Source organism: Telmatherina bonti, assembly GCF_933228915.1.
Source record: "Telmatherina bonti genome assembly, chromosome: 3".
NCBI classification, from domain to species: domain Eukaryota; kingdom Metazoa; phylum Chordata; class Actinopteri; order Atheriniformes; family Telmatherinidae; genus Telmatherina; species Telmatherina bonti.
In genome coordinates, this window is record NC_136621.1 from 21,566,786 (window position 1) to 21,592,402 (window position 25,617).

General features: G+C 39.2%; 2 protein-coding genes across 2 annotated transcripts; one reads left to right on the forward strand and one right to left on the reverse strand.

Moving 5' to 3' along the window:
* Window positions 1-485: 485 nt before the first annotated feature.
* On the reverse strand, window positions 486-2,004 carry ier2b (immediate early response 2b). The gene has a single exon (XM_079238257.1). It carries the CDS (start codon window positions 1,868-1,870, stop codon window positions 1,319-1,321), a length of 552 nt encoding a protein of 183 aa, XP_079094383.1. The 5' UTR covers window positions 1,871-2,004; the 3' UTR covers window positions 486-1,318.
* A 5,096-nt stretch (window positions 2,005-7,100) lies between these two features.
* On the forward strand, window positions 7,101-14,236 carry stx10 (syntaxin 10). Its single transcript, XM_079265047.1, has 9 exons — window positions 7,101-7,172; window positions 7,652-7,727; window positions 8,819-8,912; window positions 9,028-9,122; window positions 10,189-10,251; window positions 10,513-10,614; window positions 11,933-12,039; window positions 12,288-12,382; window positions 12,739-14,236. The coding sequence occupies exons 1-9, from the start codon at window positions 7,138-7,140 to the stop codon at window positions 12,813-12,815; spliced, it is 744 nt and encodes a 247-aa protein (XP_079121173.1). The 5' UTR covers window positions 7,101-7,137; the 3' UTR covers window positions 12,816-14,236.
* The last annotated feature ends 11,381 nt before the right edge of the window (window positions 14,237-25,617 follow it).

Below are 25,617 nucleotides of genomic sequence, written 5' to 3' on the forward strand. Positions count from 1 at the left end.
TGTACACCAGGCAGCTGGCAGGAAGTTAATGATGAAGCCCACAGGCAATAAACACCAACCCCCGCCTTTTTTTTAATTCTTTTCAGCTGTGGTGTTGCCCCCAGCTGATGTTGCATAACTTTTTAATATCCCCTGTATGAAACGGTGTCAGGTCATTTTGGGAGGAAAGGATGTGATTCAGAACTCTGTCGTAATCCCCAGGAAATGGTACGATAAGGAAAGCTGTGTGTGTGTGTGTGTGTGTGTGTGTGTGTGTGTGTGTGTGTGTGTGTGTGTGCCTTTTTGTAAGCAGGAGATTAACAACAACAGGCCAGGCTGGCGCTGGCTTGTACCAACCTTCTCCCTCTTAAAAAGGATTGACCCCATCAGCTGAGGCCCAGTATAAACCACCAGTTCTTTCATTTCTAAAAGATCCCTGTCTGTTAAAGCATCTTAAAATCTGACACATCCTCAATGATTAAAAAAAAAAAAACAAGAAGTCTTAATAACGTTTCAAATGGTTTATTACAAAATATTTACAGATTTAATTCAATCACACAAACAAAAAAGCAGCTTGAAGTGTGAGGTAATGGTGTTTCACAGGTCAGACATGAACAAATAAAATTTCAGTTCAGTGAAATAAAATAAAATAAAATAAAACAGTTAAACAAAAAGGCTTCTGGCCTCATGTGTTTCTTCTATTTTTCATAGCACCATGTGAATGCAGAATGTAGGACAGTGCCAACGCAGTAGTATTGATTTATCAAAGTCCACAGCAGCGGCTGAATGTGTGCATAAAAGTGTCTGTGGCAGAGTTTCTGTCCTTGTTGTCCTTCCTCTTTCAGTGTTTGAGTCATATGAAGACAGGAAACACCCTGAAGTTCGGGTTTTGTGTTTGTGTGTTGCCCCGTGGTCAACTGTTGACCACTTCAGTCTATCTCCGATTGACTCTTTGCTGATTCACACATCCACTCATTTTGACTCAGCGCTTGTCACTTGTTTGGACCTGTTTGAGTCGAAGGTGAGTCATCAGGAAACAAGAGGCAACACAACCAGTTCCTCTTCTGTTTCTTCCTCAAACTTTCCAGCCCGCAGCTTCTCTCGGCCCGTTCCGTCTACTTCTTTGCTTGTTGTTCAGGCTTCACCAGCCCTGCAGGCACACCGAGTTCGCCCGGAGAACCCACTCCACGGCACCTGTAATCCCTCTGTTGTGGGACTGCTGATGTAGGTCAGCTCCTTGGTGCGCAAAAGGGATCAAACTACCCTCATAGGTTAACAGGGAGATGAGAATCACTCCTCTTAAAAGTCCACTTGGAGGCTATTTCCTCCTTCCATCTGTTCAGAAAGCTGGTATGGCCCGATTTAGAGACAGGGTGGTCAGGGTCTCCGCAGCCCCGGTGCGACAGCTGCTCAGTGGAGCTGCATACCTCTCTTCTCCGGGCTCCAGTCTTGCCCTTTTACTGGGAAGGAAGTCAGGCGCCGCCGACGCCTTGCCCCGGCGTTTCCTGGACTGCCGCTCCGGGCTCAGGTTCTCTTTGTCCTCTGTGATCTCACAGTCAAACTCGTCCTCATGATCACTTGGCTCCTCTGGGGCCGTTTCAGCCACGTTCGTGGCTGCGTTTGTCTCAGGTTGAGGCTCCAGTTGTCGGGTTTGTTCTCCGGGGCTAGAGCTGGTGTCCATGGGTTCCTCTGACTGCGCTGTGTTCGGCACTTCGCTCTCCCGGGAAGAATGATAGATGTCCCGGGCGGACCTCATGACCAAGGAGAGCAGCAGGCTCCGGTGGAGTCTCAGTCCCCCTCTCTGGCTCCTTGAAGCATACAGCTTGCTTATCGACACGGTCAAGATCCTTCTGGCTTCCTCGTTTACTTCCATGGCTGTTGTGGCACTCATCGTTATTTTATGCGTAATTGCGCACAGTTGTTTTGGCACTTTCAGCAAAGGCGACAGGTCTTTCTGTCCTATATGTAACTTTAGATTCTACTTTCTGATCTGTTTAAAGTCGGACTTCGGCTGTTCACCAGCTGTTGTATCCAGAGAAATGAGAGCGTGTGAGTGATAGGGTGCCGTTTTATTTCCTCTATGACGTAAAGTGTACTTCATTCCTCAGTAAGTGTCAAGCAGGCGCCGCCCACACCTGCTGTAGCTGCACCACACACACACACACACACACACACACACACCATCTGTTCCGTCTGCCGTTTTTCTTCCTGACAGTTAATCTCTTTTATTATTTAGATTTTTGCTTGCTGAGCCTAATTTAGCAGATTCAATTTGGAGGGACTAATCTTTCTCTCATTTATGCTATCTTCCTCATCTCCCGAGCTTCTCAGAATGGGTTTATTATTATTATTATTATTATTATTATTATTATTATTATTATTATTATTATTATTATTATTATCATCATCATCATCATCATCATCATTATTATTAGTATTAACAATAAGAAGAAGAAAAAGAAGAATGATAAATATTGTATAGGCTATTGTTCTATATTGCAGGTATTGTATTCTAATAACCTTTATGTTCTTTGTTATGTTATCGGTATGATAATACACTTCATTATTTACTTTTTCATTGACATAATAATGGCGATATTTTTTTTTATTATAAAATGTTCTTTTTTTCAGCGCTCTAAAATACGACATCCAGCCATATTTAAGTTTAAGTGTTTTAGTGGCACGTGACGCTAATTAAACAATCGGAAAAGAAACGAGTAGAGCAGCGTCAGATTATGTCAGTCAATGTTTACATTCTGGTGAAAAAAAAAAAAAAAAAAAAAAAACGGCGAGCAGTTGGAGGAATTTACGTGGGTTAGAAGAAAAACGTGTCTTCTTCCTCGGGACTTTCTGCCCCCCCCTCCCCCTCTGTCTCGGCACGTCATACAAAAACACACACAGACACGGACACGCACACACATATGGACGCGCACACACCCAACCTCCTTATATGGACCATCCGGTTGTAAGCGAGCCTCGAGGGAACGCGCACAGTGGAAAAGCCATGACGTGGACGCGCAACCGCAGCCCCTCCTCCCAGCACTGCTTCCCTGTAACCGGGCATAACAGTGATGGCGTCACCTGCGCTCCATATATGGAGATGTCACCGGCGTAAATAAGGTTTCTAGGCAGCAAATCCACTGAGATCAAACACCAGGATGCTGCTTTCAAGCCTTTTGGGAAATAAACTGTTTTAAGACGACCAGCAGGGCAAAGGGTCACAATCTGCAGAAAGACAGAATGATGTCTGAGTTCCATAAACTGCACACACATTAAGGCTTTTTATTTAGTTATTTCAGTCATTGGACTTAGTGATCAACCAGAAAATTTTACAAAGTTCCTGGTTTGTTTTAAAGAATAGAATAGAATAGAATAGAATAGAATAGAATAGAATAGAATAGAATAGAATAGAATAGCTTCTTCAGGAAGGGAATTGAATTTGAGAAATTAAAAAGTAAAATGTGGTAAGCTAAAGTGCTACATACGTTAAACACTGAGTAATCATGCTGGGCAGTTAAGTGTTATTTTGATAGGTCTATTCCACAAAGAATCACAAAAGTTATCATTTATTTTTCTTCATTGTCGCTAAATGTGTGTTTCATACTCTCAGAACTGCGTGCTTTGTAACTATCCATTCAGCACAATAATCATACTTATCAGTAACACCAGCAATCACTGCCCTGCAAATGCTCATTGTGTAACATGCACATTGTAACCATGGAAACTTTTCCACAACTACTTTTTTCCTCCCTTCATCATGATCATAAATGTATCCATTACAGAAGATGACGAAGCTCACTCAGTGCAGTCCTCTGTGTTCTTAAATATGCAGTAAATTGATCTAATACTTTTAGACATAGTAACCACAATGTAAAGCCTAATTAATGAGATAAATTTCCAGTTTAAGATTAAATAAAATAAACAAGTCATTTTTCTGACATTAATATTCAACACTGTAATAAATGTAGCCTACTGTAACTTCTAAGCAAAGACAACTTCACCTCAGGTCTGTACCAATTGCTACAGAGACAGTGTATTGTGTGATTATATTTACACAGCCTGTGCCGGAGGCCAAATGTACTGTGGATTATGTGCATATGTGCATGTGAAGGGTGGGGCCTTATTCTTCACTGTTCAGCATGTCTTTCTACAGAATAAACAGTGGCTGGTAGCGCTGGGAGATGCCCTAATTACAGAAATGTGTCATTTACAGGCAGGAAGCACGTAGACTTATACGCATTTCATGATAAAGATGATCAATTTTCATAATACCAACCAAGTTTGGAAAAATTGGAGCAATTAACTGGAAGTTTTAACTTTTTAACATTAACTTAAGTTGATACCCACTTTAAAAAGTTGTTTTTTTTTTAGTGTTCATATTGATATTTTTAGCATATGTTTTCATTATACGGCTGCAGAGTGGTGCTACTGTCATTACATTTCTTTGTGTGTGTAAAACAACTAACATAATATGGAACTTGCTTGAACACAAACCCACAGAAAATGAGCAACGCTGCTCCAGCTACTTGGAAATCATTACTGTCATTCCGTTTTACACGAGTTTACTGCCATGTTTCACTTACACTGATCTAATTAAATGTTTCCAATCAAATCAAGCAGCTGACCTAATGTCAACCTTTTTTATGATTTTATTGTGATTACTGGTATTTGTTCCTGCCTTTTAATACCTTTTAATGGTTTCTTTGCACCATCTGTATTGCTTCTATTTTATTTAAAGCACTTTGAATAAGTTTTGTACATGACATGTGCTATACAAATGAACTTGCCTTTTCTTTTCCATTGCCTCACATTGTAATTTGACTTGCTTCCATCATATGTAAATAGCTGTTTAATCTCAAAGGTTAGGGAAAATCCATTAAATAAAATAAAAATAGAGTTAAAAACAAGCAAGGTATTTGTGAGGTGGGCAGACAGGTAAAGATTAAATAATTGCTCAATCGATGGCTCAACATAGTATTAAATGTTATTTTGACTAAGGATCATTATTTTAGTCGTGTTTTTAGTCAACAACTGTTAATATAATCAGGCTCTAGCAAACTGATAATTTTGGTGGCTTGAACTATTTAAAGAACAAAGAAAAGTCATTTTTAAATAATAGTCATCCAGGACTGTGAGACACAGTTTCTTGCAGAAAAAGCTGCAAATGGACTGTAGCTTGTAGTGCAGAAGATAGGCCATCCTTACAAGGAGCACGCAAAGGCACCACTGGGGAATCGGTCAGAGTGTCTATTTTTAGACTCCCTTTTCTCTGACTGCGCTTGCTTGCTGACTGTAAGCCTGTTTCTTTTGTTATGCTAGGGACACTTGGCTCATATCAGATGTTGTGTTGCTCCAGCAGAAGGAATTTTCCTGCCTCAAACTCTGTGTTTTATGATAACTTCAAATTTCCTCTGTATAGCACTGATCCAGACAATATGCCTGAAATAACAGTTTATGTAAAGTAAGTGACAGGTAAAAGGGTCAAGTATGAGTTTGTAAAAATGCAGCTATCAACTTAGATTAAGTGCATATCTATTGTATGTGTGTGTAGGGGAGGAGTAGCTGTTTTTTTTTTTTAGTTAAATGAAATGTGTAGTCATAGAATAATGCTTTCTAAGCAGCATTATTAATGCACTTTCAGCAACATTTGTAGTTTTTGGTTATGTACAATTGATGAATTTATTAGTTGTTATTAGTTATTATTAGTTAGTCACACTAAAAAATTGCTACAACAACTTTTTTAAGGAGTGACTCTGGGATGTTATATTGTGTGTTTTTGTAACAGTGTGTTTGATGATTAGCTTCCTGCAAGCCTGCACATTCTGGTTTTACTTTCAGCTCATCCTGGTAAAAAAATTCTTCTATCTTGCATTTTTATTGCATACTGTCTGCCTTGACCTGTGTTTTGGTCTTCATTCAAAGCGCTAATAATACAGTTTACAACATTATGCCTTTTTCTCTTCACTACATAGTTACAAATGTACTTGTGGCTCTATTTGGATCTTAATTACATATTTCTTATATGTGTTTTGAATGCATTCTTGTGCTGTTGTGACTCAACTATGTTGACACACACTTACCACTCAAGTGAAAGCCACCTTTATTGTACTTCCTGCTACAGGTGACTCGCAAAGTCACAAGGTGAAAACAATGTTGGTCACCCTGTTTTCCTGGTAATAATTACAGTAAGCATTACTTTGTCTATACTTATTTAGAATCTCTTCAAAGAAAAAGAGCTGGGAAAATGATGAACATGTTCCTAGCCCTCAGACCCAATGTGTGTTTTGTTCAATGCAATCTCTTATAGATGTTTCACCTTTAGTGTATTAAAAACATACAAAACGTACAAGAATTTTTTTTTTTTAAATGCTCATAATAGTGGCATATTCAATATTTAAAACCTAAGAAAACAGACATTTTACATAAGTATGACTAGAATTTAATTTCCAACTCTTGTGAGACATAAACATGTCCAGTGTTATGTTTATGACTTCAGCTGTGAATTTTCACAGGAGAAGATGAAGGGAATTGGAGTGAAGGAGGAGGAAACAGGATGAAGATAGGAAGGAAAGAGCTAGGCAGTACAGGGTGGGAATGAAATAAAGTCCCACAGGAACAGAGACAAATGGGTGGGACAGGATGGGCAGAGGTACAAAGAAAGAGAGAGCGAGAGGGAGAGAGATGTGTATAATGGACTGGAGGATTTGCTGAGCATGCAAGTTTCTTTTTTTTTTTTTTTTTTTTTTTTTTTTTTTTGCTCCTACCATTTATATAAACCCCTTTTTAATGAAGACTCCATCTTGTCAGATATCATTGGATACACAGATAAAATGAGAACTGAAGAGGATTTCCTTGGTTTGTTTGGGGGAAGTTATTTTGGTTTGTACATAAACTAGTTATAACGAGACAGACAGACAGACAGATAGATAGATAGATAGATAGATAGATAGATAGATAGATAGATAGATAGATAGATAGATAGATAGATTTAATATAATTCGTATCATATCTTTATATGTATAACAATTCATACAGTAAAAAAAAGACACGCTCGTCTAAGCCAAACTTTTACGTACATGCCCGAGTAGGCGTCAAAAAACGTCTTTGCGTCATGTGTAACGCACGCATGCGCACTGCGTATAGAGGAAGGAAGCAAACATGTCGATAGAAGACCCATTTTTCGTTGTGAAGGGGTAAGAAAAACAAATCGAAAACCTCAAAACTTGCTAGACTTTAAGTGGATTCAAGTGTATGTTGTGCTTTCTGTTAGATTACACGGCTAAATGTTGTTGGTGCCTAAAAAACAAGTTATACGCAAAGGGTTAGCTCCTCAGCCATCTCTAGCTAACTAGCACCCAGCTTAACTGAGTGTCGCAGGGGTGCTAAATGTGTTGGTATTTTTAAAGAAAAGACAGGTTCGTGTTTAGCAGTCCACGGCTGCCCTCTGTTCTCCTGGATTTTTGTAGAAAAGGAAAAACACTGAACTGCTTTTGGAGCATGTTAGTTTGCAAGTGTCATGTAATGTTGGCATTGGGCATGATTGGGTTCTGATTTATCCCGGGTTGTTGCTGCGGAATTCAGGACAACAAATCAGCCAGGGACCTAAAAATACAATTATAATATATGCTTTAGTTCTCATTACGTGTTTTATTGTGTGTATGTGTTTTTCCAGCGAGGTGCAAAAGGCCCTGTCCCGTGCTCGGGGCCTGTTTGATAGATGGGAGGAACTGTTGCAGGATGGGACACAGGTAAGTACCAGGTTATTCATGTTCTTCCCATCTTCACTGCCCATCTTCACCATACACAGAAACTAAATCTTAACGTGGGGGAATGACTATATCTAAGAAAGTTCTACACACATGCATTTTACCAGAGATGCTTAAGTTCTCGTGCTCTACCATCCTGAAACTTTTAGACATGACCCTTTTCCAACAAACCTGAATGAAACAAATGACTCATTTCAGCCCTCTGTAGAGCTGAATGATATGCAGAAATGGAAATTCAGCCATTTTATTCAGGTGTGTTGGAGAAGGGATTCATCTGAAATGTGCACCCTAGTAGATCTCGACGACCAGACTTGAGCACCACAGGATTATACCGTATTTAGGCAAAAAGAAATTAGGCAGAGGATGAAGAATCACCACTTTGACAGCATACATTGGAGATAGATGGACACATATATCTCTTAACATAATAATAATAATTAAAGAAAAAAATAAGTCAATTATTCCAAACTGGCTCTGAAAAGCTGATGAACCCAATTTAGTTTTAAAGTGTTTGGTCAAGTTTGAACAGCGCTAATTGCACAATTCTTTGTTTATCAGTATTTCTTTTATGCTGTTTGTTTCTTCTTTAAATTATGCAATGTTTTTTTTCCATGCTAGCCCTTTCTCTGTAAATAAATAAGATGGTTCCTTTTTTCTCATGTTTTTACTCTTGAAATAAATTTTCTTTTGTATTTTTCCATGTTTTCAATCAGATTGTCTGTTGTCATAAAGTGATATATATATATATATATATATATATATATATATATTCAAAGTTTTAGTGTTTGAGCTCTAAAGCTGTTTATTGGCAGACATTTGACATCCTCAAAATCTAGCTGTATCTTTAGTTTAAGCCAAAATGAATCAGTTACTCAGAAATGGTCAAGGATCAGCGTCTTCCCACAAAAATTTATGTAAATGCCGACAACGTTTTGAACTCCAAATATAAAGCAGCTTGCAGTTAGCTTCAAACAGACAGTGTTCTGTAATTAAAGCAGGATGTAGAAAGCAGAATAATGAAACGATGAGTAGCTTTCTGGTTATTAAGTTTCTGTTGGTTTCTGTGGTCTCAGGTGAGTCGAGATGAGCTGGATTGGAGTGCCAATGAACTTAGGAACTGTCTAAGGGCCATAGACTGGGACCTGGAAGATCTCAGTGAAACTATCAGTATCTTTTAATATGCTTATTCAGAAAATGTTTGTACTTTTTTGGATGGGGGTAGATATTGTCCGTTATTGTAAAGTGTGATTTCAAGTGTCTAGTGGGTCCTTGACTGGTTCAGGCATTGTGGAGTCCAATCCAGGGAAGTTCAGGCTGGGTGACAATGAACTTCAAGAGAGACGAGACTTTGTGGAGCGAACCAGGAAATCTGTTCAGGTAACATCATCAATATGACCCCCCCCTTCTTACATATCTGTATTTAAAATCCTGCAATCTCCCATGGGAGTGTTGCACAGGGCTAATGTTCAGTGAAAATTTCTAACTGAGCTCTACTACCCTTTTACTATGACCTTTGTGCTTAAAACATATGGTTGACTTCAAGCCCATGTGTAAAGTTTGAATAAAACTGATATATTTCAGAAAATATTTTTTTAAGATGTCACAACATTTCATTCATATCTTTACATTTAGATTTTCTGTATTTCTGAAAATTAATACATATTTTAGGTGCCACTGGAGGATGCAAAATGTTTGGGAAACAGTGGTTTGAAAATGAAACATCCAAGTTTTTTTTAACTAAAAGCTGCCGATGCAGACGCATCAACTGAACCCCCCTTTATAGTAAACTCAACAGAGCAATCATGCAGTATTTAAAACGTCACTTTGTGGCTAACTATTTCATGTTTATTTACAGGCTTAACCACTGTGTGAAATGAGTGTTTATTCAGGACATTTCTGGTGGCTACAAGTTACTATAATAGAAGTGGAACAACTGCGCAAACATAACCTTCAAGGCCTCGTTCATGTTTTGGCAACTTAAGCGTTACAGACAGATTGTACTGAACAAACATCGGTCCAAACAGCAGCTCCCACAGCTGGACTGTATTTCATGTGCTTTTAGTGTCTCCTTACTGTGTAAGCACGCCTCAGCTATAGGCCCTACCTGTCTATTTATGCTCGCACTGCTGCTGAGAAACTTCTTTTTAATGGATTCAAATCAATGTCCATGTTGTTGACACAGTCAAAAATATGAATGACTACCTAACAAGCCTTTCAGGAAAAGGTTCAAATCTTTATAAAAGACCTCTTCTGTTATCTAAACAGAACAAACGATCTTACTGAAAGGAAACAAAACACTTTGACATTTCAATTTGCTGGCAGGTACTATTGGCATAGCAAGAAAATCTCATTAATGAAGCTCTTCACTCAGCCAGTTTGTTAAAATGATTTTTGCCGTTATTGAATAAAATTGTGTAATAAGAGGTGTGAACTCTGTGTGTAGGACATGAAAGACCACTTGTGCAGCCCTTCTGCTGTGGCTCAGGCAGAAAAGAAGAACAGGCAGGTCGGTGTACACATACATTTCACTGTTAAATAAAGGGTCTCAACTGTGTTAACAGAATATTCACACTCCTCTACATCCTTAACCATGACTTTATGTTTTCATCAAGTATAATGACAGCTTTAGAGACAGTCATTGTAATGTGTAGACAATAAGGAGTTAGAATTTTAGAAAATTAGTTTCATCAACCATGTTTCCAAAGATCAGCCCACTTTTTTTCTTGATTAGGCCATGATGTGTGTGTTTGTGTGTATCTGTATCCAGGCTTTGTTGGTTTCAGCCGGGCAGGACAGGTCAACAGGACTGGAGGCTCATCTGGTGTCGGCAAACTCCAGATACATCCAGGAGCAACAGGAACAGCAGCAGGTAGGGATAAACGGAGAGCAACTGGGTTGATGAAAGGAAAGAAAAGTAATGGGGTGGGGGTAAAACAGAAGAATAGTGCAAAGAATAGATTGGCTTCAAAATCCAAAATTCTTTTTCTTTTCCAGTGTTACATATTTTATTTAAAATGTACCTTTTATAAAAGTGAAGCTTTACAACGTATGGAAAGTTAACATGGCAAGAACAGAAGAGCTCCAAGTGAAGAACTCGCTCTTCAGGATGTTTTTGATGTCATGCTGTAAATAACGTGAATTCACCTGCTTTTCTTTCTCTCTCGGCGTATGAGCTGTTGATTTTTGCTTCCTGTGGTGTGGGTTGACAGCAGCGTTGAATGATGCAAATGTGTCATCACATCCTGTCAGGTTACTGTTTTTTCATGGGAAATTGATAAAAAGCACTTTTGGGGGGTTTTGTACAACTGAATGTTTAAACATATCAGTGTGAATACACTCTCATCTTTTCACCACTGCATGTATTGTTACAGATCTTAAACATCTTACAACTCAGTGAGGCTGGGACGCTGTGTGAAATGTATATAAAAACAGAATACAATGATTTTAACTTACATTCAGTTGAATTCACTATAAATGAAAGAATACATGCATCAACAACACCCAGACACACTGACAGCTTCTCTGGAGCCGAGCTAATCTGAGATGGACTGGTGCAAAGTGGAACTCCCATTGAAATGTTATGAAGTGCAAAGATATGACAATGGATATCTCAGATTGTCGAAACTGAAGTTGTACTTCAAGCAAGGATGGGAAAAAATCCTCATACAAAATCTCAACAATTAGTGTCTTCAGTTCCAAACACTTATTGTTAAAAGGAAAGGTGATGTAACACAGTGGTTAACGTGTGCATTCCTCTTTTTTTTTTTTCCTCAAATGTGTTAAAGGCATCAAATTTAAAGGGACTGAATATTTGCTGAAAACAAAGTGAATCAGTTTGAACATTAAAAGTTTCGTCTTTGTAGCGTTTTAGATTTAATGTAAACTAAAAAGGAATTTCAAATCAGTGAGTTTTGTTTTTATTTAGTTTGCAAAACACCTCAGCTTTATTGGGTCATAGACTGGAGCAAAACAGACATTTGTAGAAAGGAAGCTAGTAGTGATGTCAGCGATGCTAACAGGTGAGAGTTAAGATGAAAGTTATACGTTCGGGGACAAATGATCATTCTAATATTTATTATAAAGGTTAGCTTCAGATTTGGGACGAGGTCAAAGCAAAGCACAATCCCCAATCCATGAATATAAGTCATCATATTCCTCTAAAGTGATGGAAGTGTGTGTTTGTGTAGCTGATCATGCAGGAGCAGGATGAGCAGCTGGAGTTGGTGTCGGGTAGCATCAGAGTCCTCAAAGACATGTCCGGACGGATCGGAGACGAGCTCGATGAGCAAGCTGTGTAAGTATGCGAGTGTGTGCAGAGTTTTACACTATTAAAAGTCCATTTAAGGTTTTTCTTTTTTTCATTTTTTGATAAGTATTTATGATTGCAGGTAGCATCTATTTTAGTTGTGAAGAACTGGAATATGCAAATGTTATAAATACTTGAACAAATAAAGCTTTTTAATTGCTTAATTTAACTGATTTGACTTTTAAACTTTCATCTTCATGAAGCTGGAGTTTGACTTTGTGCTGCTTTTTATTCAGCATGTTGGAGGATTTTGGAGATGAAATGGACCAGACTTCATCCCGCATGGACTCGGTCTTGAAGAAGCTTGAGAAAGTATCACACATGACAAGCAGTAGGTCTTTTTCTTCTTCATTCATTCATTTTCCCAACCGCTTATTCCAATTCAGGGTCGCGGGGAAGCTGGAGCCTATCCCAGCTGGCTTTGGGCGACAGGCAGGGTACACCCTGGACAGCTCGCCAGTCCATCGCAGGGCTCTTTTTCTTCTTATTAGTTTTTTTTTTGTTTTGTTTTGTTTTGTTTTTTTTTTAGTTTTTATTAGTTAGTTTGCAGACAGTATCATTTTTGCTCTCAGGTTGTTTTGTATTCTCAGATCTGTGGAAATGTTAATCGTATTATCTCCCCCCAATAAAATCAGTTTGCTTTCAGTGTGAAATCTTGCACCTGATTGTCTCTGTTTCCTCCATCAGGTAGGAGGCAGTGGTGTGCCATCGGCGTGCTGGTCACCATCATGATCGTGATCCTCATTCTTTTCTTTGCTCTCTGATGTCAATTTCCTCTGATCTCGCTTTGTCCACCAACTCCTCCCTGTCAGGATGAAAGGACGGATACAGATGGAAGAGGAACGTCTCTTCTGCTTCCCCTCAAATGACTCCCTTTCCTCACACTGAGGAGAAACTGGTGATCCGCAGAGAAAAGTTCAAATGTAATTCTCTGCTCCACTTTTGATGAATTTTATGTTGGGAGGGAAAGGCGGGGCTCTTTCACCTGCAGAGCACTGCTCAGTCACAACCCTGATGGTATTATGTATTTTATATTTACGGATCCTGGTAATCGGTGGAAATCGTGGTACGTATTTGGAAAGACGTGACAAGAAACTGCTGCCTTTGGACTTAAATGCACATTTGTAAGCTTAGTTCAAGTTTTCTTTTAAGTTTGACATTTGCACCCAGCAAGTGTTTAATTGTGACAAAACTGGACAAAAAGACAAGTTTTCACAGAACAATTCATGTCATGTATTGATTGCAGCTGCTAGTGAAACATGATTTGGTAAAAATACTGATTTAAATTAAAATGGAGCTACGTGGGTTTCAAAGTCAACAGGAGCAGCATGGGGAGTTGCCTTAAATGTATTTTTTTATACCATTTTCAAATGTGCAGTATCTTCACGTGCCTACATAGGATGGAAAATAAACTCCATTGTGAGTTAAACCTGAGGTGAGGCAGCCTCTTTTGGCCAAAGGTCGGAAGAATTTCTTTTAAACTTCTCCAACACAGCAGCAGCACACCGACAGGAAGTGTTAGTCACTGCCGCAGACAGCTGCTGTGATGTTGGTACTCCAACCATAAATGTAAAGGTGCCCACTGCTACATCCGGTTTCTGCTCATGTGCCAGATGCTTTCAGAAACATAAAAGATTCCTGCAGGAGACTGAGGCCGGTTTTTTTTCCCCGCCCTATTTGAGCTCAGTCTCAGTGAGGTGAAGTCAGGTCTGCAGCCCCACCGCCTTCGCACCCTTGCAGACGTTTAAGCACACGATTGGCCGGGGCTTTGTTAGTCTTGCTGGGTGATGAGATGCAGCCTTGGCTCAGAGCGAATGAATTTGCCTTTTCATTGAAAAGCTTCAGCTAATCAGGAGGAATAGTTGCTGGGCAAGATGTTTCCATGTGCAGCCCAGGTTTGGGCTCATAGCGCCCTCTGCTGGACGCGACAGGTCATGTTATTTTGTGTGTTTGTGTCATCTGGTAATACTAGAGTGTGATGAAGATGCTGTATAATAACATCCATGCTTTAATTTTCTGTATCTGCCAATGAATTTTACTGTAAGATGTTGTAGTGCTTTCTTTATATTTTGATCTCCTGAAACTTTTGTCCTGGTCACTTCATTTCAGAAAACAACCAACTTCTATCACATTTACCTTTTTTTTTTTTTTTTGTTTTCCAGAAAAATTAAAAGGCCTCATGTGTTTTGTTTTCTGCATGTGTGGTTTAAAAAAAAAAAACTGCACCCATTACTGCAAAAGCTCCTTTGAGTTTTAATGTTCTGTTGGTCGGGAAAGTGTGCTGTTAGCGTGCTTTTACATATTTGAGGCGTCACGCTTCAGCAGGGAAGACCAACTAAAATGTCTGAAAGGGTAAATGAAGCACCAGCAGTTCCCACTTGTTTTCCAGCACTGATGAGGTCCCTGAGAAATCTGGGGGTGAGTGAGGTTAAAAGCAAGAGTACGTTTTTAACTGAACTTCCTTATGTGGGTAGAGTTAAAAACTCAGATCTTCTTATCCCATTTACTGATTTGTACATCCTGAACTTTTTTTTTTAAAATGTTGTCCTCTTCTCACTTCATCCTTAACTCTGTGATGTGACTAGTAAAGGTAAGGAGGATTCTTTATTTTATTTTTACTTTACAAATTTTCATATGAACAGACTTCTTGTATATGAGAAGCAAAATTGCTTTTCCTGTATTTTTTTTTTAAAGATATGAGTATCCTCACCAGTCTTCCCACAAATTGACAAAACCTTTGTTTTGATGAGCTGACATCAGCGTGCAGGTGTCTGCCAGGATGGAGAGAGGAAATGAGAAAGTAGAAATTGGCCTTGTGCTCTTAACACTTCTGTGTCCTTTTATAGCAGCATGATGTATCATCACATCTTTTCTCCAGCGAGCTGCAGGTTTGTAACAGAGGGTATCATGGAATGATGAAATTGGTTTCAGACTATAAAAGTAAAACGCTCTTAAAGATGGGTTTGATTAGCAGGCTATATGATGCTTTTTAACTGCATTGACAAGCCAAACATGTTTCAGTCTGGATCACATTTAAAAGGTTTATTTCACATTTTAGAGGGTAAATGAAACCACAAAACTCATGGGGTTGAGGAACTGGCCCTAAAATATGCCATGGTGTATCTAATAGTTACAGTATATTCCATACATATTTTAAAATAAAGAGATCTGTTCTGGGCATCTAAATCCACATCATTTTGTGCAGGAGTGGTTGCCATTGTGCCCTTTTGAGCAGATAACAGATATCACTGATTTTATTTATTTTATCTCTGAAAAAATTATGTTGACAAATCAATCCCACTGTTGAGCCATATTAACGTTTACATCTGCAACATGAGTATGTTTGGCAGCTGTTGCTGCAACCCAGTGTGAGTAAAATGATCAAACATCTGGATAAAGCTGACATAAACACATACTGTTTTATTATTCGTATCCTGAGATTTCTTGTGATTCGCATTGCATGAATGAATGCAGAATTATGTTTTCTTTGTGATTTTTTTTTTCCTTTTTAGCAAAAGCTTTTTCTAAACTGCAAAAGTTACACAAGCAAGTTTCAATTAAGACTCACTCTGTAAAGTGGAAACATCACATACTATTCTGAGTGCAGAACCGTTGTGTGAAATTACATTTATTTAGCTGGAATGAGCAGAGTGTGAGTCTGGTGGCTTGATGAGCTGCAAGTAGTTTTGAAAATAACCAGAAAGCAGTCAGGAGACTGGCAGTCGTATACATGTATGTAAGAGGCAACTCTGCAGGAGGATAAGATCATCTCTGAGGGCAATTTTCAAACTTGAGCAGGCGCCCTGGCTTTAAAATGTCTTATAAAACTGATGAAAGGTTTTACAAAGAGTTTTTTTTTTTTTTTTTAAAAGACCTTTGACTAACTAGTTGTGACCAAACTTTCTTAAATGATTAGTCATCTGCTGTAGCTCACACACCTGAAAAAGACCAATTTTCAGATAATCAATTCAAGATATCATTAATGACCTTCAAATAATCACAGGGCCAACCATATGCATTCAGGGAACTTCTGACATCCACAACAATATTCACACATTAGTTACTTTCTGAGAAGCCATGCCTTCTGGCAAGAACAAAGAGGAGGGAGAAACATTTGTCATGTATTCTCACTGACATCTATATCAAAGAAAAGCCTTGTGGATATTTATGTGGATATTGCATGTTGCCACACATCGCCGAGTCATCATTCACCCAGATGAACGACTCAGTTTAACTTTTAGTCTTCAAGACTGCATAAGTTTAGCTGTTTACATGTCTTTGTGAAGAGACTAATTTACCAGAGTTTTGCTCACAGCATCGCTCCAAATACTGCGAAATGAACTATTTCATCCTTCAGAGGCATCACAGAGGTCTCTAAATTCAATAAGAGACACTTTAGTGTCAAACTACATATCAAAGTTTTGTCTTTGAGTGACAGTGGACATGAAGTTAAATCACCTCTGTTCTTATCTGTTGAAAGGCAGCGACGGATAAAGCTGGCTGCTAAGTATAACCTGTTCTGTGATCTGTGTTAATTATCGTTCTGTGTTTGTTTGTAAAAACCTTGGGCAGGTTGTACTGGAACATTTACTTTCCTTATTCTTGATTGATTGATCAACTTGTCCGATAACTTACCAACTCTTACTTTGGATGGTGGTTTTATCCGGTGCTTTTCCAGTCCTCATATCCAAATTTCCCTTTGGAACTAGACTCAGGCTAAATAGTGTGTGAAAAGTACAAATGTAAAACACATTTAGTGGTCAGATTAGAAAAGAACTTTATAAATCCAGTTAAAAAGATAAAATGGAGTAAACTGATGTTAAAGTAGTGCAGGGATTTAGCAGGTTTTCACAACAAAGATGCTGTACTTACTGTAAAATTTCCTCTCATGTGTTTTTCTTTTTTCTTTTTTTTTTTTTTTATTGAAGTAAAATATGAAAAATGAGGTCCCCATTGTTGCAAAGTTCCCACCAAAGCAAATATTTCTCTCCCACAAGACCAAGCTTTCGGAAATGCTTCATTTATGGTTTCTACATCGCTATACAACATTGTCTAGTGGTTAGTTACACATATTGCAAACAAAGAATATGCAGCTTTCTTGTTCCCCACAGTAGCTGGCCGACCAGCTGACGGGACCTAAAAGAAAAAAAGTTGCAACTGAGTTTTAGTGCTGCAGTAATGTACAGAATGTAAAACATGGTCAAGCCTTAAAGCTTGTATGTTTGGTCTTGTACAACTGAAATGAAAAACCTGTTTATAGACAAGGATGGACAATTTAAAAGTACAGCTTTGTTTCAAATTTAGATGGAAAAAATAAGAGAACAAATACAACCTGTTCATCATTTCATTACACTCCTGTTTTCTATTATTGTGATTTGTTTTTGACATCATTGTAAGTATTGATGAGTCCCCAATTTCCTTTTAATTTGATAAAGTATTTTTTTTCTAGATCTATTACAGACTTAAAATTGGATTTATGGAGTGAACATATAAAAGTGAAGTGTGATGTACTTTTGCAAAAACTAAATTCATTAAAAAAAAAAAAAAGTATTTAAGTACATTACAGTGTGTCTAATATGACATGTAAATAGCAACTTCGCTGTAGAGGCTGAGTTGTGCCATTTGAGGTTTTTAGTTTCCCTGGACATTACATGGTTTGACCTTGGGATGAACACACAGAGACATCTGTACTTGGCAGGACTTGCCACTGTGTTGAAAGGTTTTTACTAGATCAGGGATGTCCAAAGTTGGGCTTTAAAAGCCGTTGTCCTGCTGCGCCAAGATTCTTCCTGCTGCAGCACACCTAAATCCCAACGATGAATCAGCATTAATGGGCAGAAATAAACAAGTCGTTGCAGAGAAACATTTCATTTGAATCTGTGTACTGGTTCAGCGAGGCAACTAAAACCTGCAGCCACGACCGGAGCGGGACACTCCTGTATGAGATAAAATATCCCCACATAAACGGATCAATTTGACATTCTTTGGAAATGGTCCTATAATCCTTCTAGTCTGATGAGCAGCAGCTGGACATCTGATGTCTTTCCTCCTTGGCACTGTTGAAAATATATGCTGTGGACTTTATTAATTGTCCTGAGTTAAGAACAAACAACACAAGAGGAAAATAAAGACAAAACAGCAGAAAGCTTTCCTGTTTGTTACAAACCTTTTATTAAGATATTCAGATTTTTTCCTGTTTTTTTTTTTTAAATCAGTCTGGTTTCTTTTGTTTCTTTACAGTAGTTAATGTGCAATTATCTTTATTACTGGGTCACAGTTAGGATTTCACAAAGTTATTGGCACTTGAAACACATGAGGGAAACACTGGCATGTACAGAGGAGGGGGGGGGGGGGGGGGGGGGGCAGCTGGGTTGGGAGTATAAGGGCAGTCAGTCTGATGGAGGAGGCAGGGCTTGGGTAGAGGTCTGGCATATGTGTGTGTGTGTGTGTGTGTGTGTGTGTGGGGGGGGGGGGGGGGGGGGGAGTGGGGTGAGGTTGGGTATTTTCTTTGACATCAGTAGATGCTACCGTATTATTTTTGTTTTGTTTTTTTCATTCATTTTTTTAAACTTCCAAAAACGGTTATTTTACTTTGTAAATCTTCTGGGTTATGAAGAATAATAAAGAATAATACCTCATGCTGTGAGTGCACATCTAACAATCAAACTTAGTGCTTCTATTTTGTAATGTACAGTTTATATATTTATATATTTATAGTGGAAAACAAGAAAATAAAGTTCTGCAGGATGTTTTCACCCAACAACACCAGAGACAAAAAAGTGAATTAAAAAAAAAAAAAAAAAAAAAAAAAAAGGCGTTCACGGTTGCTGTGATGTTATGCAAGCCCCGCCCCCACCCACTGCTCTGTAGTATGATTTTTTTGAGGTAAGACCGTTGACATGAACTCTTGACTTGTGTCCCATTTCTGTAAAAGCCCTGCACTGTGTGTATTCAGATGGTGAGAGAGCACTCTGCTGAGGCTCCTCCGTTTGTTCCTGAAACAAAAACTAAGTATGAACCTGCTTTGTAACGACAGCAACAGCAGTTCCGAAGCCGCTTGCGGTGCTGCGATACCTGTATGGATTAAGGTCTGCTATGGCTGAGAGCTTCCGAGGTAAACTGGTATATTTTTTTTTCTTTTACTTTGAAACTGCATCAGTGACACAAAGACGCACCCACACCCTGCAACACATTCATAGTCCGCAGGTTAGGGGGCGAGCCTCGGCATCTCAGAGGTTTGCCCGTTTTGTTTTCATGTATTCATATACAGTGTTTATATATATGTATATATATATATATATATATATATGTGTGTGTGTGTGTGTTGTCTCTGGTGTGTGGGGATTTTGGAAACGGCAGAGTAAATGGTTTTGGATAGACTACAGAGTGGCAGACAGCAGAAAGACAAAATTGAGAAGTTTGAGGGAATCCAAGAGAAGGGTGAGCAAGGTCAGATGAAAGCGCTGAAAAGGATGAGGAGGAAGAAGTAGAGGAAGGCTGCGAGGCAGAGGGGGATAGGCGGAGAGATAAATCTCAAGGCTTTGTCTTGGGATCGTGATCTTCATTCTAAAGGATCTTGCATCCCCTTCTTGCTCTCCTCAGTTCTCAAGTTTAGCCAGTTTTTAAACACAAGATGACACAAATGTTAACATTCCTCGTGGTTTTCAGAAGGATTCCTACACAGGAAAACCTTCTCTTCCAGTAAGATAACTGGGATCAAAAGTGGAAACTTGATGGTGGTAATGCTACTCTGCAAATGCCCAAATATTTTTGGGGAAATCTGTTCCACTGCACACTGAGTGGCCAAAAAAAAAGAGTAAATGCAGCAGAAAGGGGACGATTTAAAGTCCTTCATTGTTTTTTAAGAAGTTATTTCAGGATTTTTCTCTCTTTCTTTCTGACTGGATTGTATTTTTAAAAAAAATCTATAAATGTCCGACATGATTGTTAATCAGTTTACTGGTAATCAGTAAACCCCCCAAATGCTTGATATAAGCTCTGTGTAGGAACCCTTTTTAACAACACCTCCACCCAACTGGTCCACCCCTACCACCCCACCTTAACTGGGAGGAGACAGGTTCATCACACCCTTGTCATTCTTACAGTAAACAACAAATATCTTAGAAGAGAAAATAAAAATGAAAAAGGCAACAATTGTACAAAAAAAAACAACAAAAACCCTCACATTACATCTTTAGCCCCACCCCCCACCCCCCCCAAAAATCAACAAAAGTCCCACTTCAGATCCCAACATCCAACCCACAGGAAGTGACACAGTGAGTGTGCTCAGAAAGGTGCAGAGGGCTTTGGTTCCACGGGACAGTGGAGCTCTCACCCAAAGGTGCATTTTAAGAATACTACTCCACTCTCTACAAGTCACTGTTGTTCCTTTCTGTGGATTGGCAGCCGCGAGGAAACCAGGTGTCAAGCACAGCCAGACTTATTCATGGATGGAGCAGAGCAAAAAAAAAAATTAAAACACACACAATGTAAAACAACCTGCTGCAGAGCTCATACTTTTGGGAGTCATGTCAGCAACTTTGCAACTACTGACAGCTTTATTTGGCATTTCCACTTGTTGTGGACATGTTGGAAGGTTTGAAGGTACAGCCAGATTTGAAAGAATAGCAGAAAACCTCCAGCATCTGCCATTAAGGTGCTCCGATAAATACAGTGATCAAGACTCTTTAAATACAATCATCGCTTTTTACTGGATCACTGCTTCCTTGGATCCTGCCACCTGGTGGTTTTGCCATTTACTGCAGCCCCCCCCCCCCCCAAGCTGCAGTAAGCTGTATCAGATAACCAGATGGCATATGGTGAGGAGAATAAAACATTCAAGCAGCAGTAGCTTATTCTTTGAGGAAAAAGCTGGTTCATGAACCAGGTCAAGTAAACTTACTTTTGGTCGATTTCTAATGTATTGTAAAAATTAGATTCAGAAATGTACGCGGCACTAAAGCCAATTTTTATTCATTAAGAGGTTTGTTTCAGCAGACATTCAGACTTGGAGCCTTAACATGCTGTGAGCCTGACAGCATTGTGTTTGCTCTTACTGTCCATCCATTTTCAGTTGGCCTTTGAGCTTGTCCCGACACCAGTTTCAGTACAGTAAAAACTAAACATCTGGTCCAGCATCAAATTCCCTCCCACCCACTACCCTGCCAGCCCACAGCACCTCAGTCATAAAACAATTGCAATGCAAAAATATGTGGTTCTCTTTCTCTAAACTATTTTACAGCTATCCATGTATCACCTTTCTCTTTTGTACTGTTTTCACACAACTTGGCAACCCTACATATATATATATATATATATATATATATATATATATATATATATATATATATATATATATATATATATATATATATACATATACATATACATATGTTAAAAAGGAATTATTAGTAGCATCTCTTAATTAAAAAAAATAAAAATAAAAAAAACTCTGGAGAACTACAGTACACTAAAGAAATAAAAAAGGTAAAAAGAAACATCTGACCTGGCAACACTCAACCTTTTGACAGACAAAACTGTGTCCAGACATAGCTGCCCTACACAGGGGAGGGATTTTACAAAACTGCTAAATGCAATAACTCCGAAAAGGTCAAAGGGAACCCGCTGACAATTTTTTAAGCCTTTTGAAAAAGTTTTATGTCATCAATAGCGTCTCTTAGCAGGTCATACGATAGTTCAAACATTTGTTATGAAAACCATTTGCTCTTTTTGTGTCTTAATAGCACTCAGCTGACCTTCTACTTTTCCTGCACCTTAAACTGATGGAGACTGATGAAGATGTCGCTCGTGCACTGCTCAGTGCAAGGACGTCAAATTCATACATACCCTACATACATAGGGTTAGGCTTATATTTGTGTATATACATACATACATACATACATAAATATATATATATATATATATATATATATATATATATATATATATATATATATATATATATATATATATATATATATACACACACAGTATATAAGGGCCTGGTTCTGAAACTATTTTCAAACCCTGTGCGCCCAGTCAACTACCCAGCAGTTCAGATGATCAGGGCTAACCTTACACACATACACACAAAAAAAAACAAAAAAAAAACAGGAAAAACAACTTTTAATCTCTCCCATCACGACTGACAACAATCTAGTAGAAAATTATCTAAAAGTGACAAAACTTGGTTAAATTATTTAGCAGTCCTGTTTTAGATGATTAAATCTGGTGTGCAGACTATTAAAGGAAAAAAAAACAGCATTGATTTACTGCAACCTCAGTGGCTCCCAGCCTGTTCCCATATAGAACATTACAATCTCTGCTACACACAATTACACATATTATTGCTTTTCCCTATGAAAATTTGAAGTGTTTTACAATGGTTGCCACTATAGATGGGTATGCTTTTTGATTAAAATGTCCACGATTTTGAGCCCTTCAAACTGCTTGTCTTGTTCGGCCGACAATCCACACAACGAACAATATTCAATTTAGCCTCATAGAAGACTAAGAAAACAAGCAAATATTTACATTTGTTACCACAGAAGCACAAATCAGAGAGTCCAGCAGTGACAAAATCCAATTCATTTTCTCATGTTCAGTTGCTCTTTTTGACCTCCTGAATGATTCAATTTAACTTTCCCCGAGCGGGACTTATTGTTTCAGTTCAACATGTGACGCTCCACATTTAGACCCAAATTTTGACGAATAAAAGAGATCATAATTAGAAATGGTTGGGAACCAGTTTGCTAAGTCCACATGTGTAGTAAAAACTCCCACAACGCATGCTGGCTGAGACGCTTCCACAGTTGAGGCCAAATGATCGTATTTGCAGTGCTTCTAATAATTCAACCAAACATGTATCTGGAAAAAATACTCCAAGTATCATTAGTGCAATGTTAACTCTTAGGGAGTGGGGGGGTGGGGGGGTGGGGGGGTGGGGGGGGGGGGGGGGGGGGTGTTCTTCACAAACCCAGATCCCCATCAGTGTCCACTTGATGACAACTTGTGTTGTTTTGAGGGATTTGGGGAAATCTATCATTTATTAATTAACCCCACCCAATGTCTCTTTCCAAAAAAAAAAAACAACAACAAACAAAACAAAACACTCACACACATGCCACCTCTTTGCAAAATGATATGCTACATAAACAAACAAGCACCACGGTTTTTTATCTTGCTAGCACACAACAACAGAGAGAAATCCACCGCCTCCTCCTCCTCCTCTTCTTCTCAGTCATTAGTCTCTCTTCTCTCCTCTCACTCTTTGTCTGGATTGAAGCTTCGCTCATGTGACGGCAGAATGCCGCAATGCCTCGTCTGTCCTGGGAGAGTCTTAACAAACATCTCCTCCTCGGGAAGAGCAGCACCACCTCCTCCTCTTTGCCTTGCTGCTCAAGTACAAGATAATTAGACTTATTCTCTGAACCCACTTGGTCACTTGGTTCAACAGTCTGGTTGATATTCATGATTGGTTGCTTCTCTCATGTGGACTTTGTGATTGGTCGGCTGCTGCAGCCTTGGGAACACGGGGACAGACAGACCTTCCTCATTAATAATCTGATTATTAAAGGTGCGGTAAGCACAAAAATGCACGGTGCACAGTGTCTCATGCGTGCACAGCTCTGATGAATCTGATCAGATGTACCTACGCCCAGTGACTCTCATATTTGCATTCAAACAGCTCACATGTATGCACACACTCACACACACACACACATGGCCAGCAATGTATTTGGCAGGCTCATCTGTTGTTGTAGACAGCATACACACACATCCAGACATACAGGGGGAGAGTTTGGCAGGGATTTGCATTCTGTGAAGAATATGGAGTCGAGACAGAAATGAAGCAGCGGTGGATGGAAAATGATGGTTCACGTAATGAAGCAACAAGGGACCAACACTATTTAGCTCTTTTCCTGTGTGTGTGTGTATGTGTGTGTGTGGTGAGGAGAGAAAGGAGGAGAGAAAGAAATGTACATATGGAGAGGAAAGGCGAGACAGACACAGATGTAAATGAAGAACAGACAGAAAAAGTTGAAAAAGAGAGAAAAGAAAAGGAGAATTTTAGTGAGAAAAAAAAGGGGTGGGGGAGTGGGGTTCAGTGTACTGTCTGCAGTTGTGCTGCTGTCCCGTACAGGAGTACGGGACGATGACCTGGCAGTGACAAGCTTTTTCACTGGGAGGGAATCTAAAATATAAAATGCATGAAATCAAGACGGGAGGAGAGAACGGGAGCGCTCCCTTTACGTTTTAGCTGCGCGAGAACGGTACAGCTGCAGTAATGACATGCAACATGGCCGCCATCCATCTGCAGCTTGTATACAGCACATATGTAGAAACTGTGCTATGAATATGTGACTGCAGATGTGTGTGTGTGTGTGTGTGTGTGTGTGTGTCTAAGGCTGGGGGAAAGAAAGGTATGCTGCTCTCTTAAGCAGAAAAAAAGAAAAGAAAAAAAAAACAAACAGGCACTCATCTCAACCTCTGTGCACATACCACCCACTCTCTCTCTAATACACACACAGACACACACACACACACACACACACACACACACATTTATATATACACAGACCTTGTAGAGCTGAGCACCCAAACCACCCACACACTGTGACAGACATGCGCAGTTGCTGTATGAAGCCAGACACACACGTATGCAGCACATAGATCGAGATGCAGACCAAGCCTGGCATTAGCATGCACAATACACACACACACAAGTATACGTGCACAAACATCACAAACTGTCCCTCTCTCTCTCTCTCTCACACACACACACACACACAGTTCCACTGTCAAAAGCTCTTTCTAGTGAGGAAGCAGACATTAACATGCCATAAATGGAGATAGAGGGAAGCAAAAGGAGAGAAAAAAAAGGGCTACATACATTAATATGCACACACACACACACACATTAAAAACACACCCACACATTGTTTGCCCACAGATGCACACACACGCGCACACACACACACACACACATACTCGCACACAAAGCTTTGACAAACAGCTCCCAAACCCACCCTGCAACAAAGCGCACTCTCACAAAAGTACACACATACATGCACACAGCGGTATGCATGCATGCATTCACACCAAATCATCCAAGCGTTCCAGCTACCACCCCACTCCCCCCTCCTCCCCCCTATTCATTCGTCCCTCCTCTCTAGGGAGGCTTAGACTGTCCTCTCCTTCCCTTGCAATCTCTCGCCCATTTATTTTTTCCTCATTTAAGGCAGAGCTTACACATAAAGCACAGGAATAACATTGTTGTTTTGTTTTCTAAAAAAAAAAAAAAAAGGTAAATGAAAAATGTGCACGCTATCCAAGCCCTCCACTTACTTCTTTGACCTCTCACAATCCCTTTGACTTTTTCTCCATTTCTTCACTCAGACGTGTTGTAGTATCCATTTTCAGATACTCAACTTGATTACGTCTCCTTAGATTGTACCATGTGTTTCCCACAACTACTACTAGGTGTTTAGGTGCTCTTCTCCAAGGGTTCTTTGACTGATAGCCATTTTAAAGAAATAATAATTAAAAAAAAGAAATATACATGT

What these genes read in the sequence shown, in the direction of transcription:
- ier2b (XM_079238257.1), bottom strand. Translation starts at nt 1,870, where the DNA reads ATGAGTGCCACAACAGCCATGGAAGTAAACGAGGAAGCCAGAAGGATC.
- stx10 (XM_079265047.1), top strand. Translation starts at nt 7,138, where the DNA reads ATGTCGATAGAAGACCCATTTTTCGTTGTGAAGGG. An exon ending in TGTTGCAGGATGGGACACAG is followed by an intron (nt 7,728 to 8,818) that starts GTAAGTACCAGG and finishes CTGTGGTCTCAG; the next exon opens with GTGAGTCGAGATGAGCTGGA. An exon ending in CAGAAAAGAAGAACAGGCAG is followed by an intron (nt 10,252 to 10,512) that starts GTCGGTGTACAC and finishes ATCTGTATCCAG; the next exon opens with GCTTTGTTGGTTTCAGCCGG.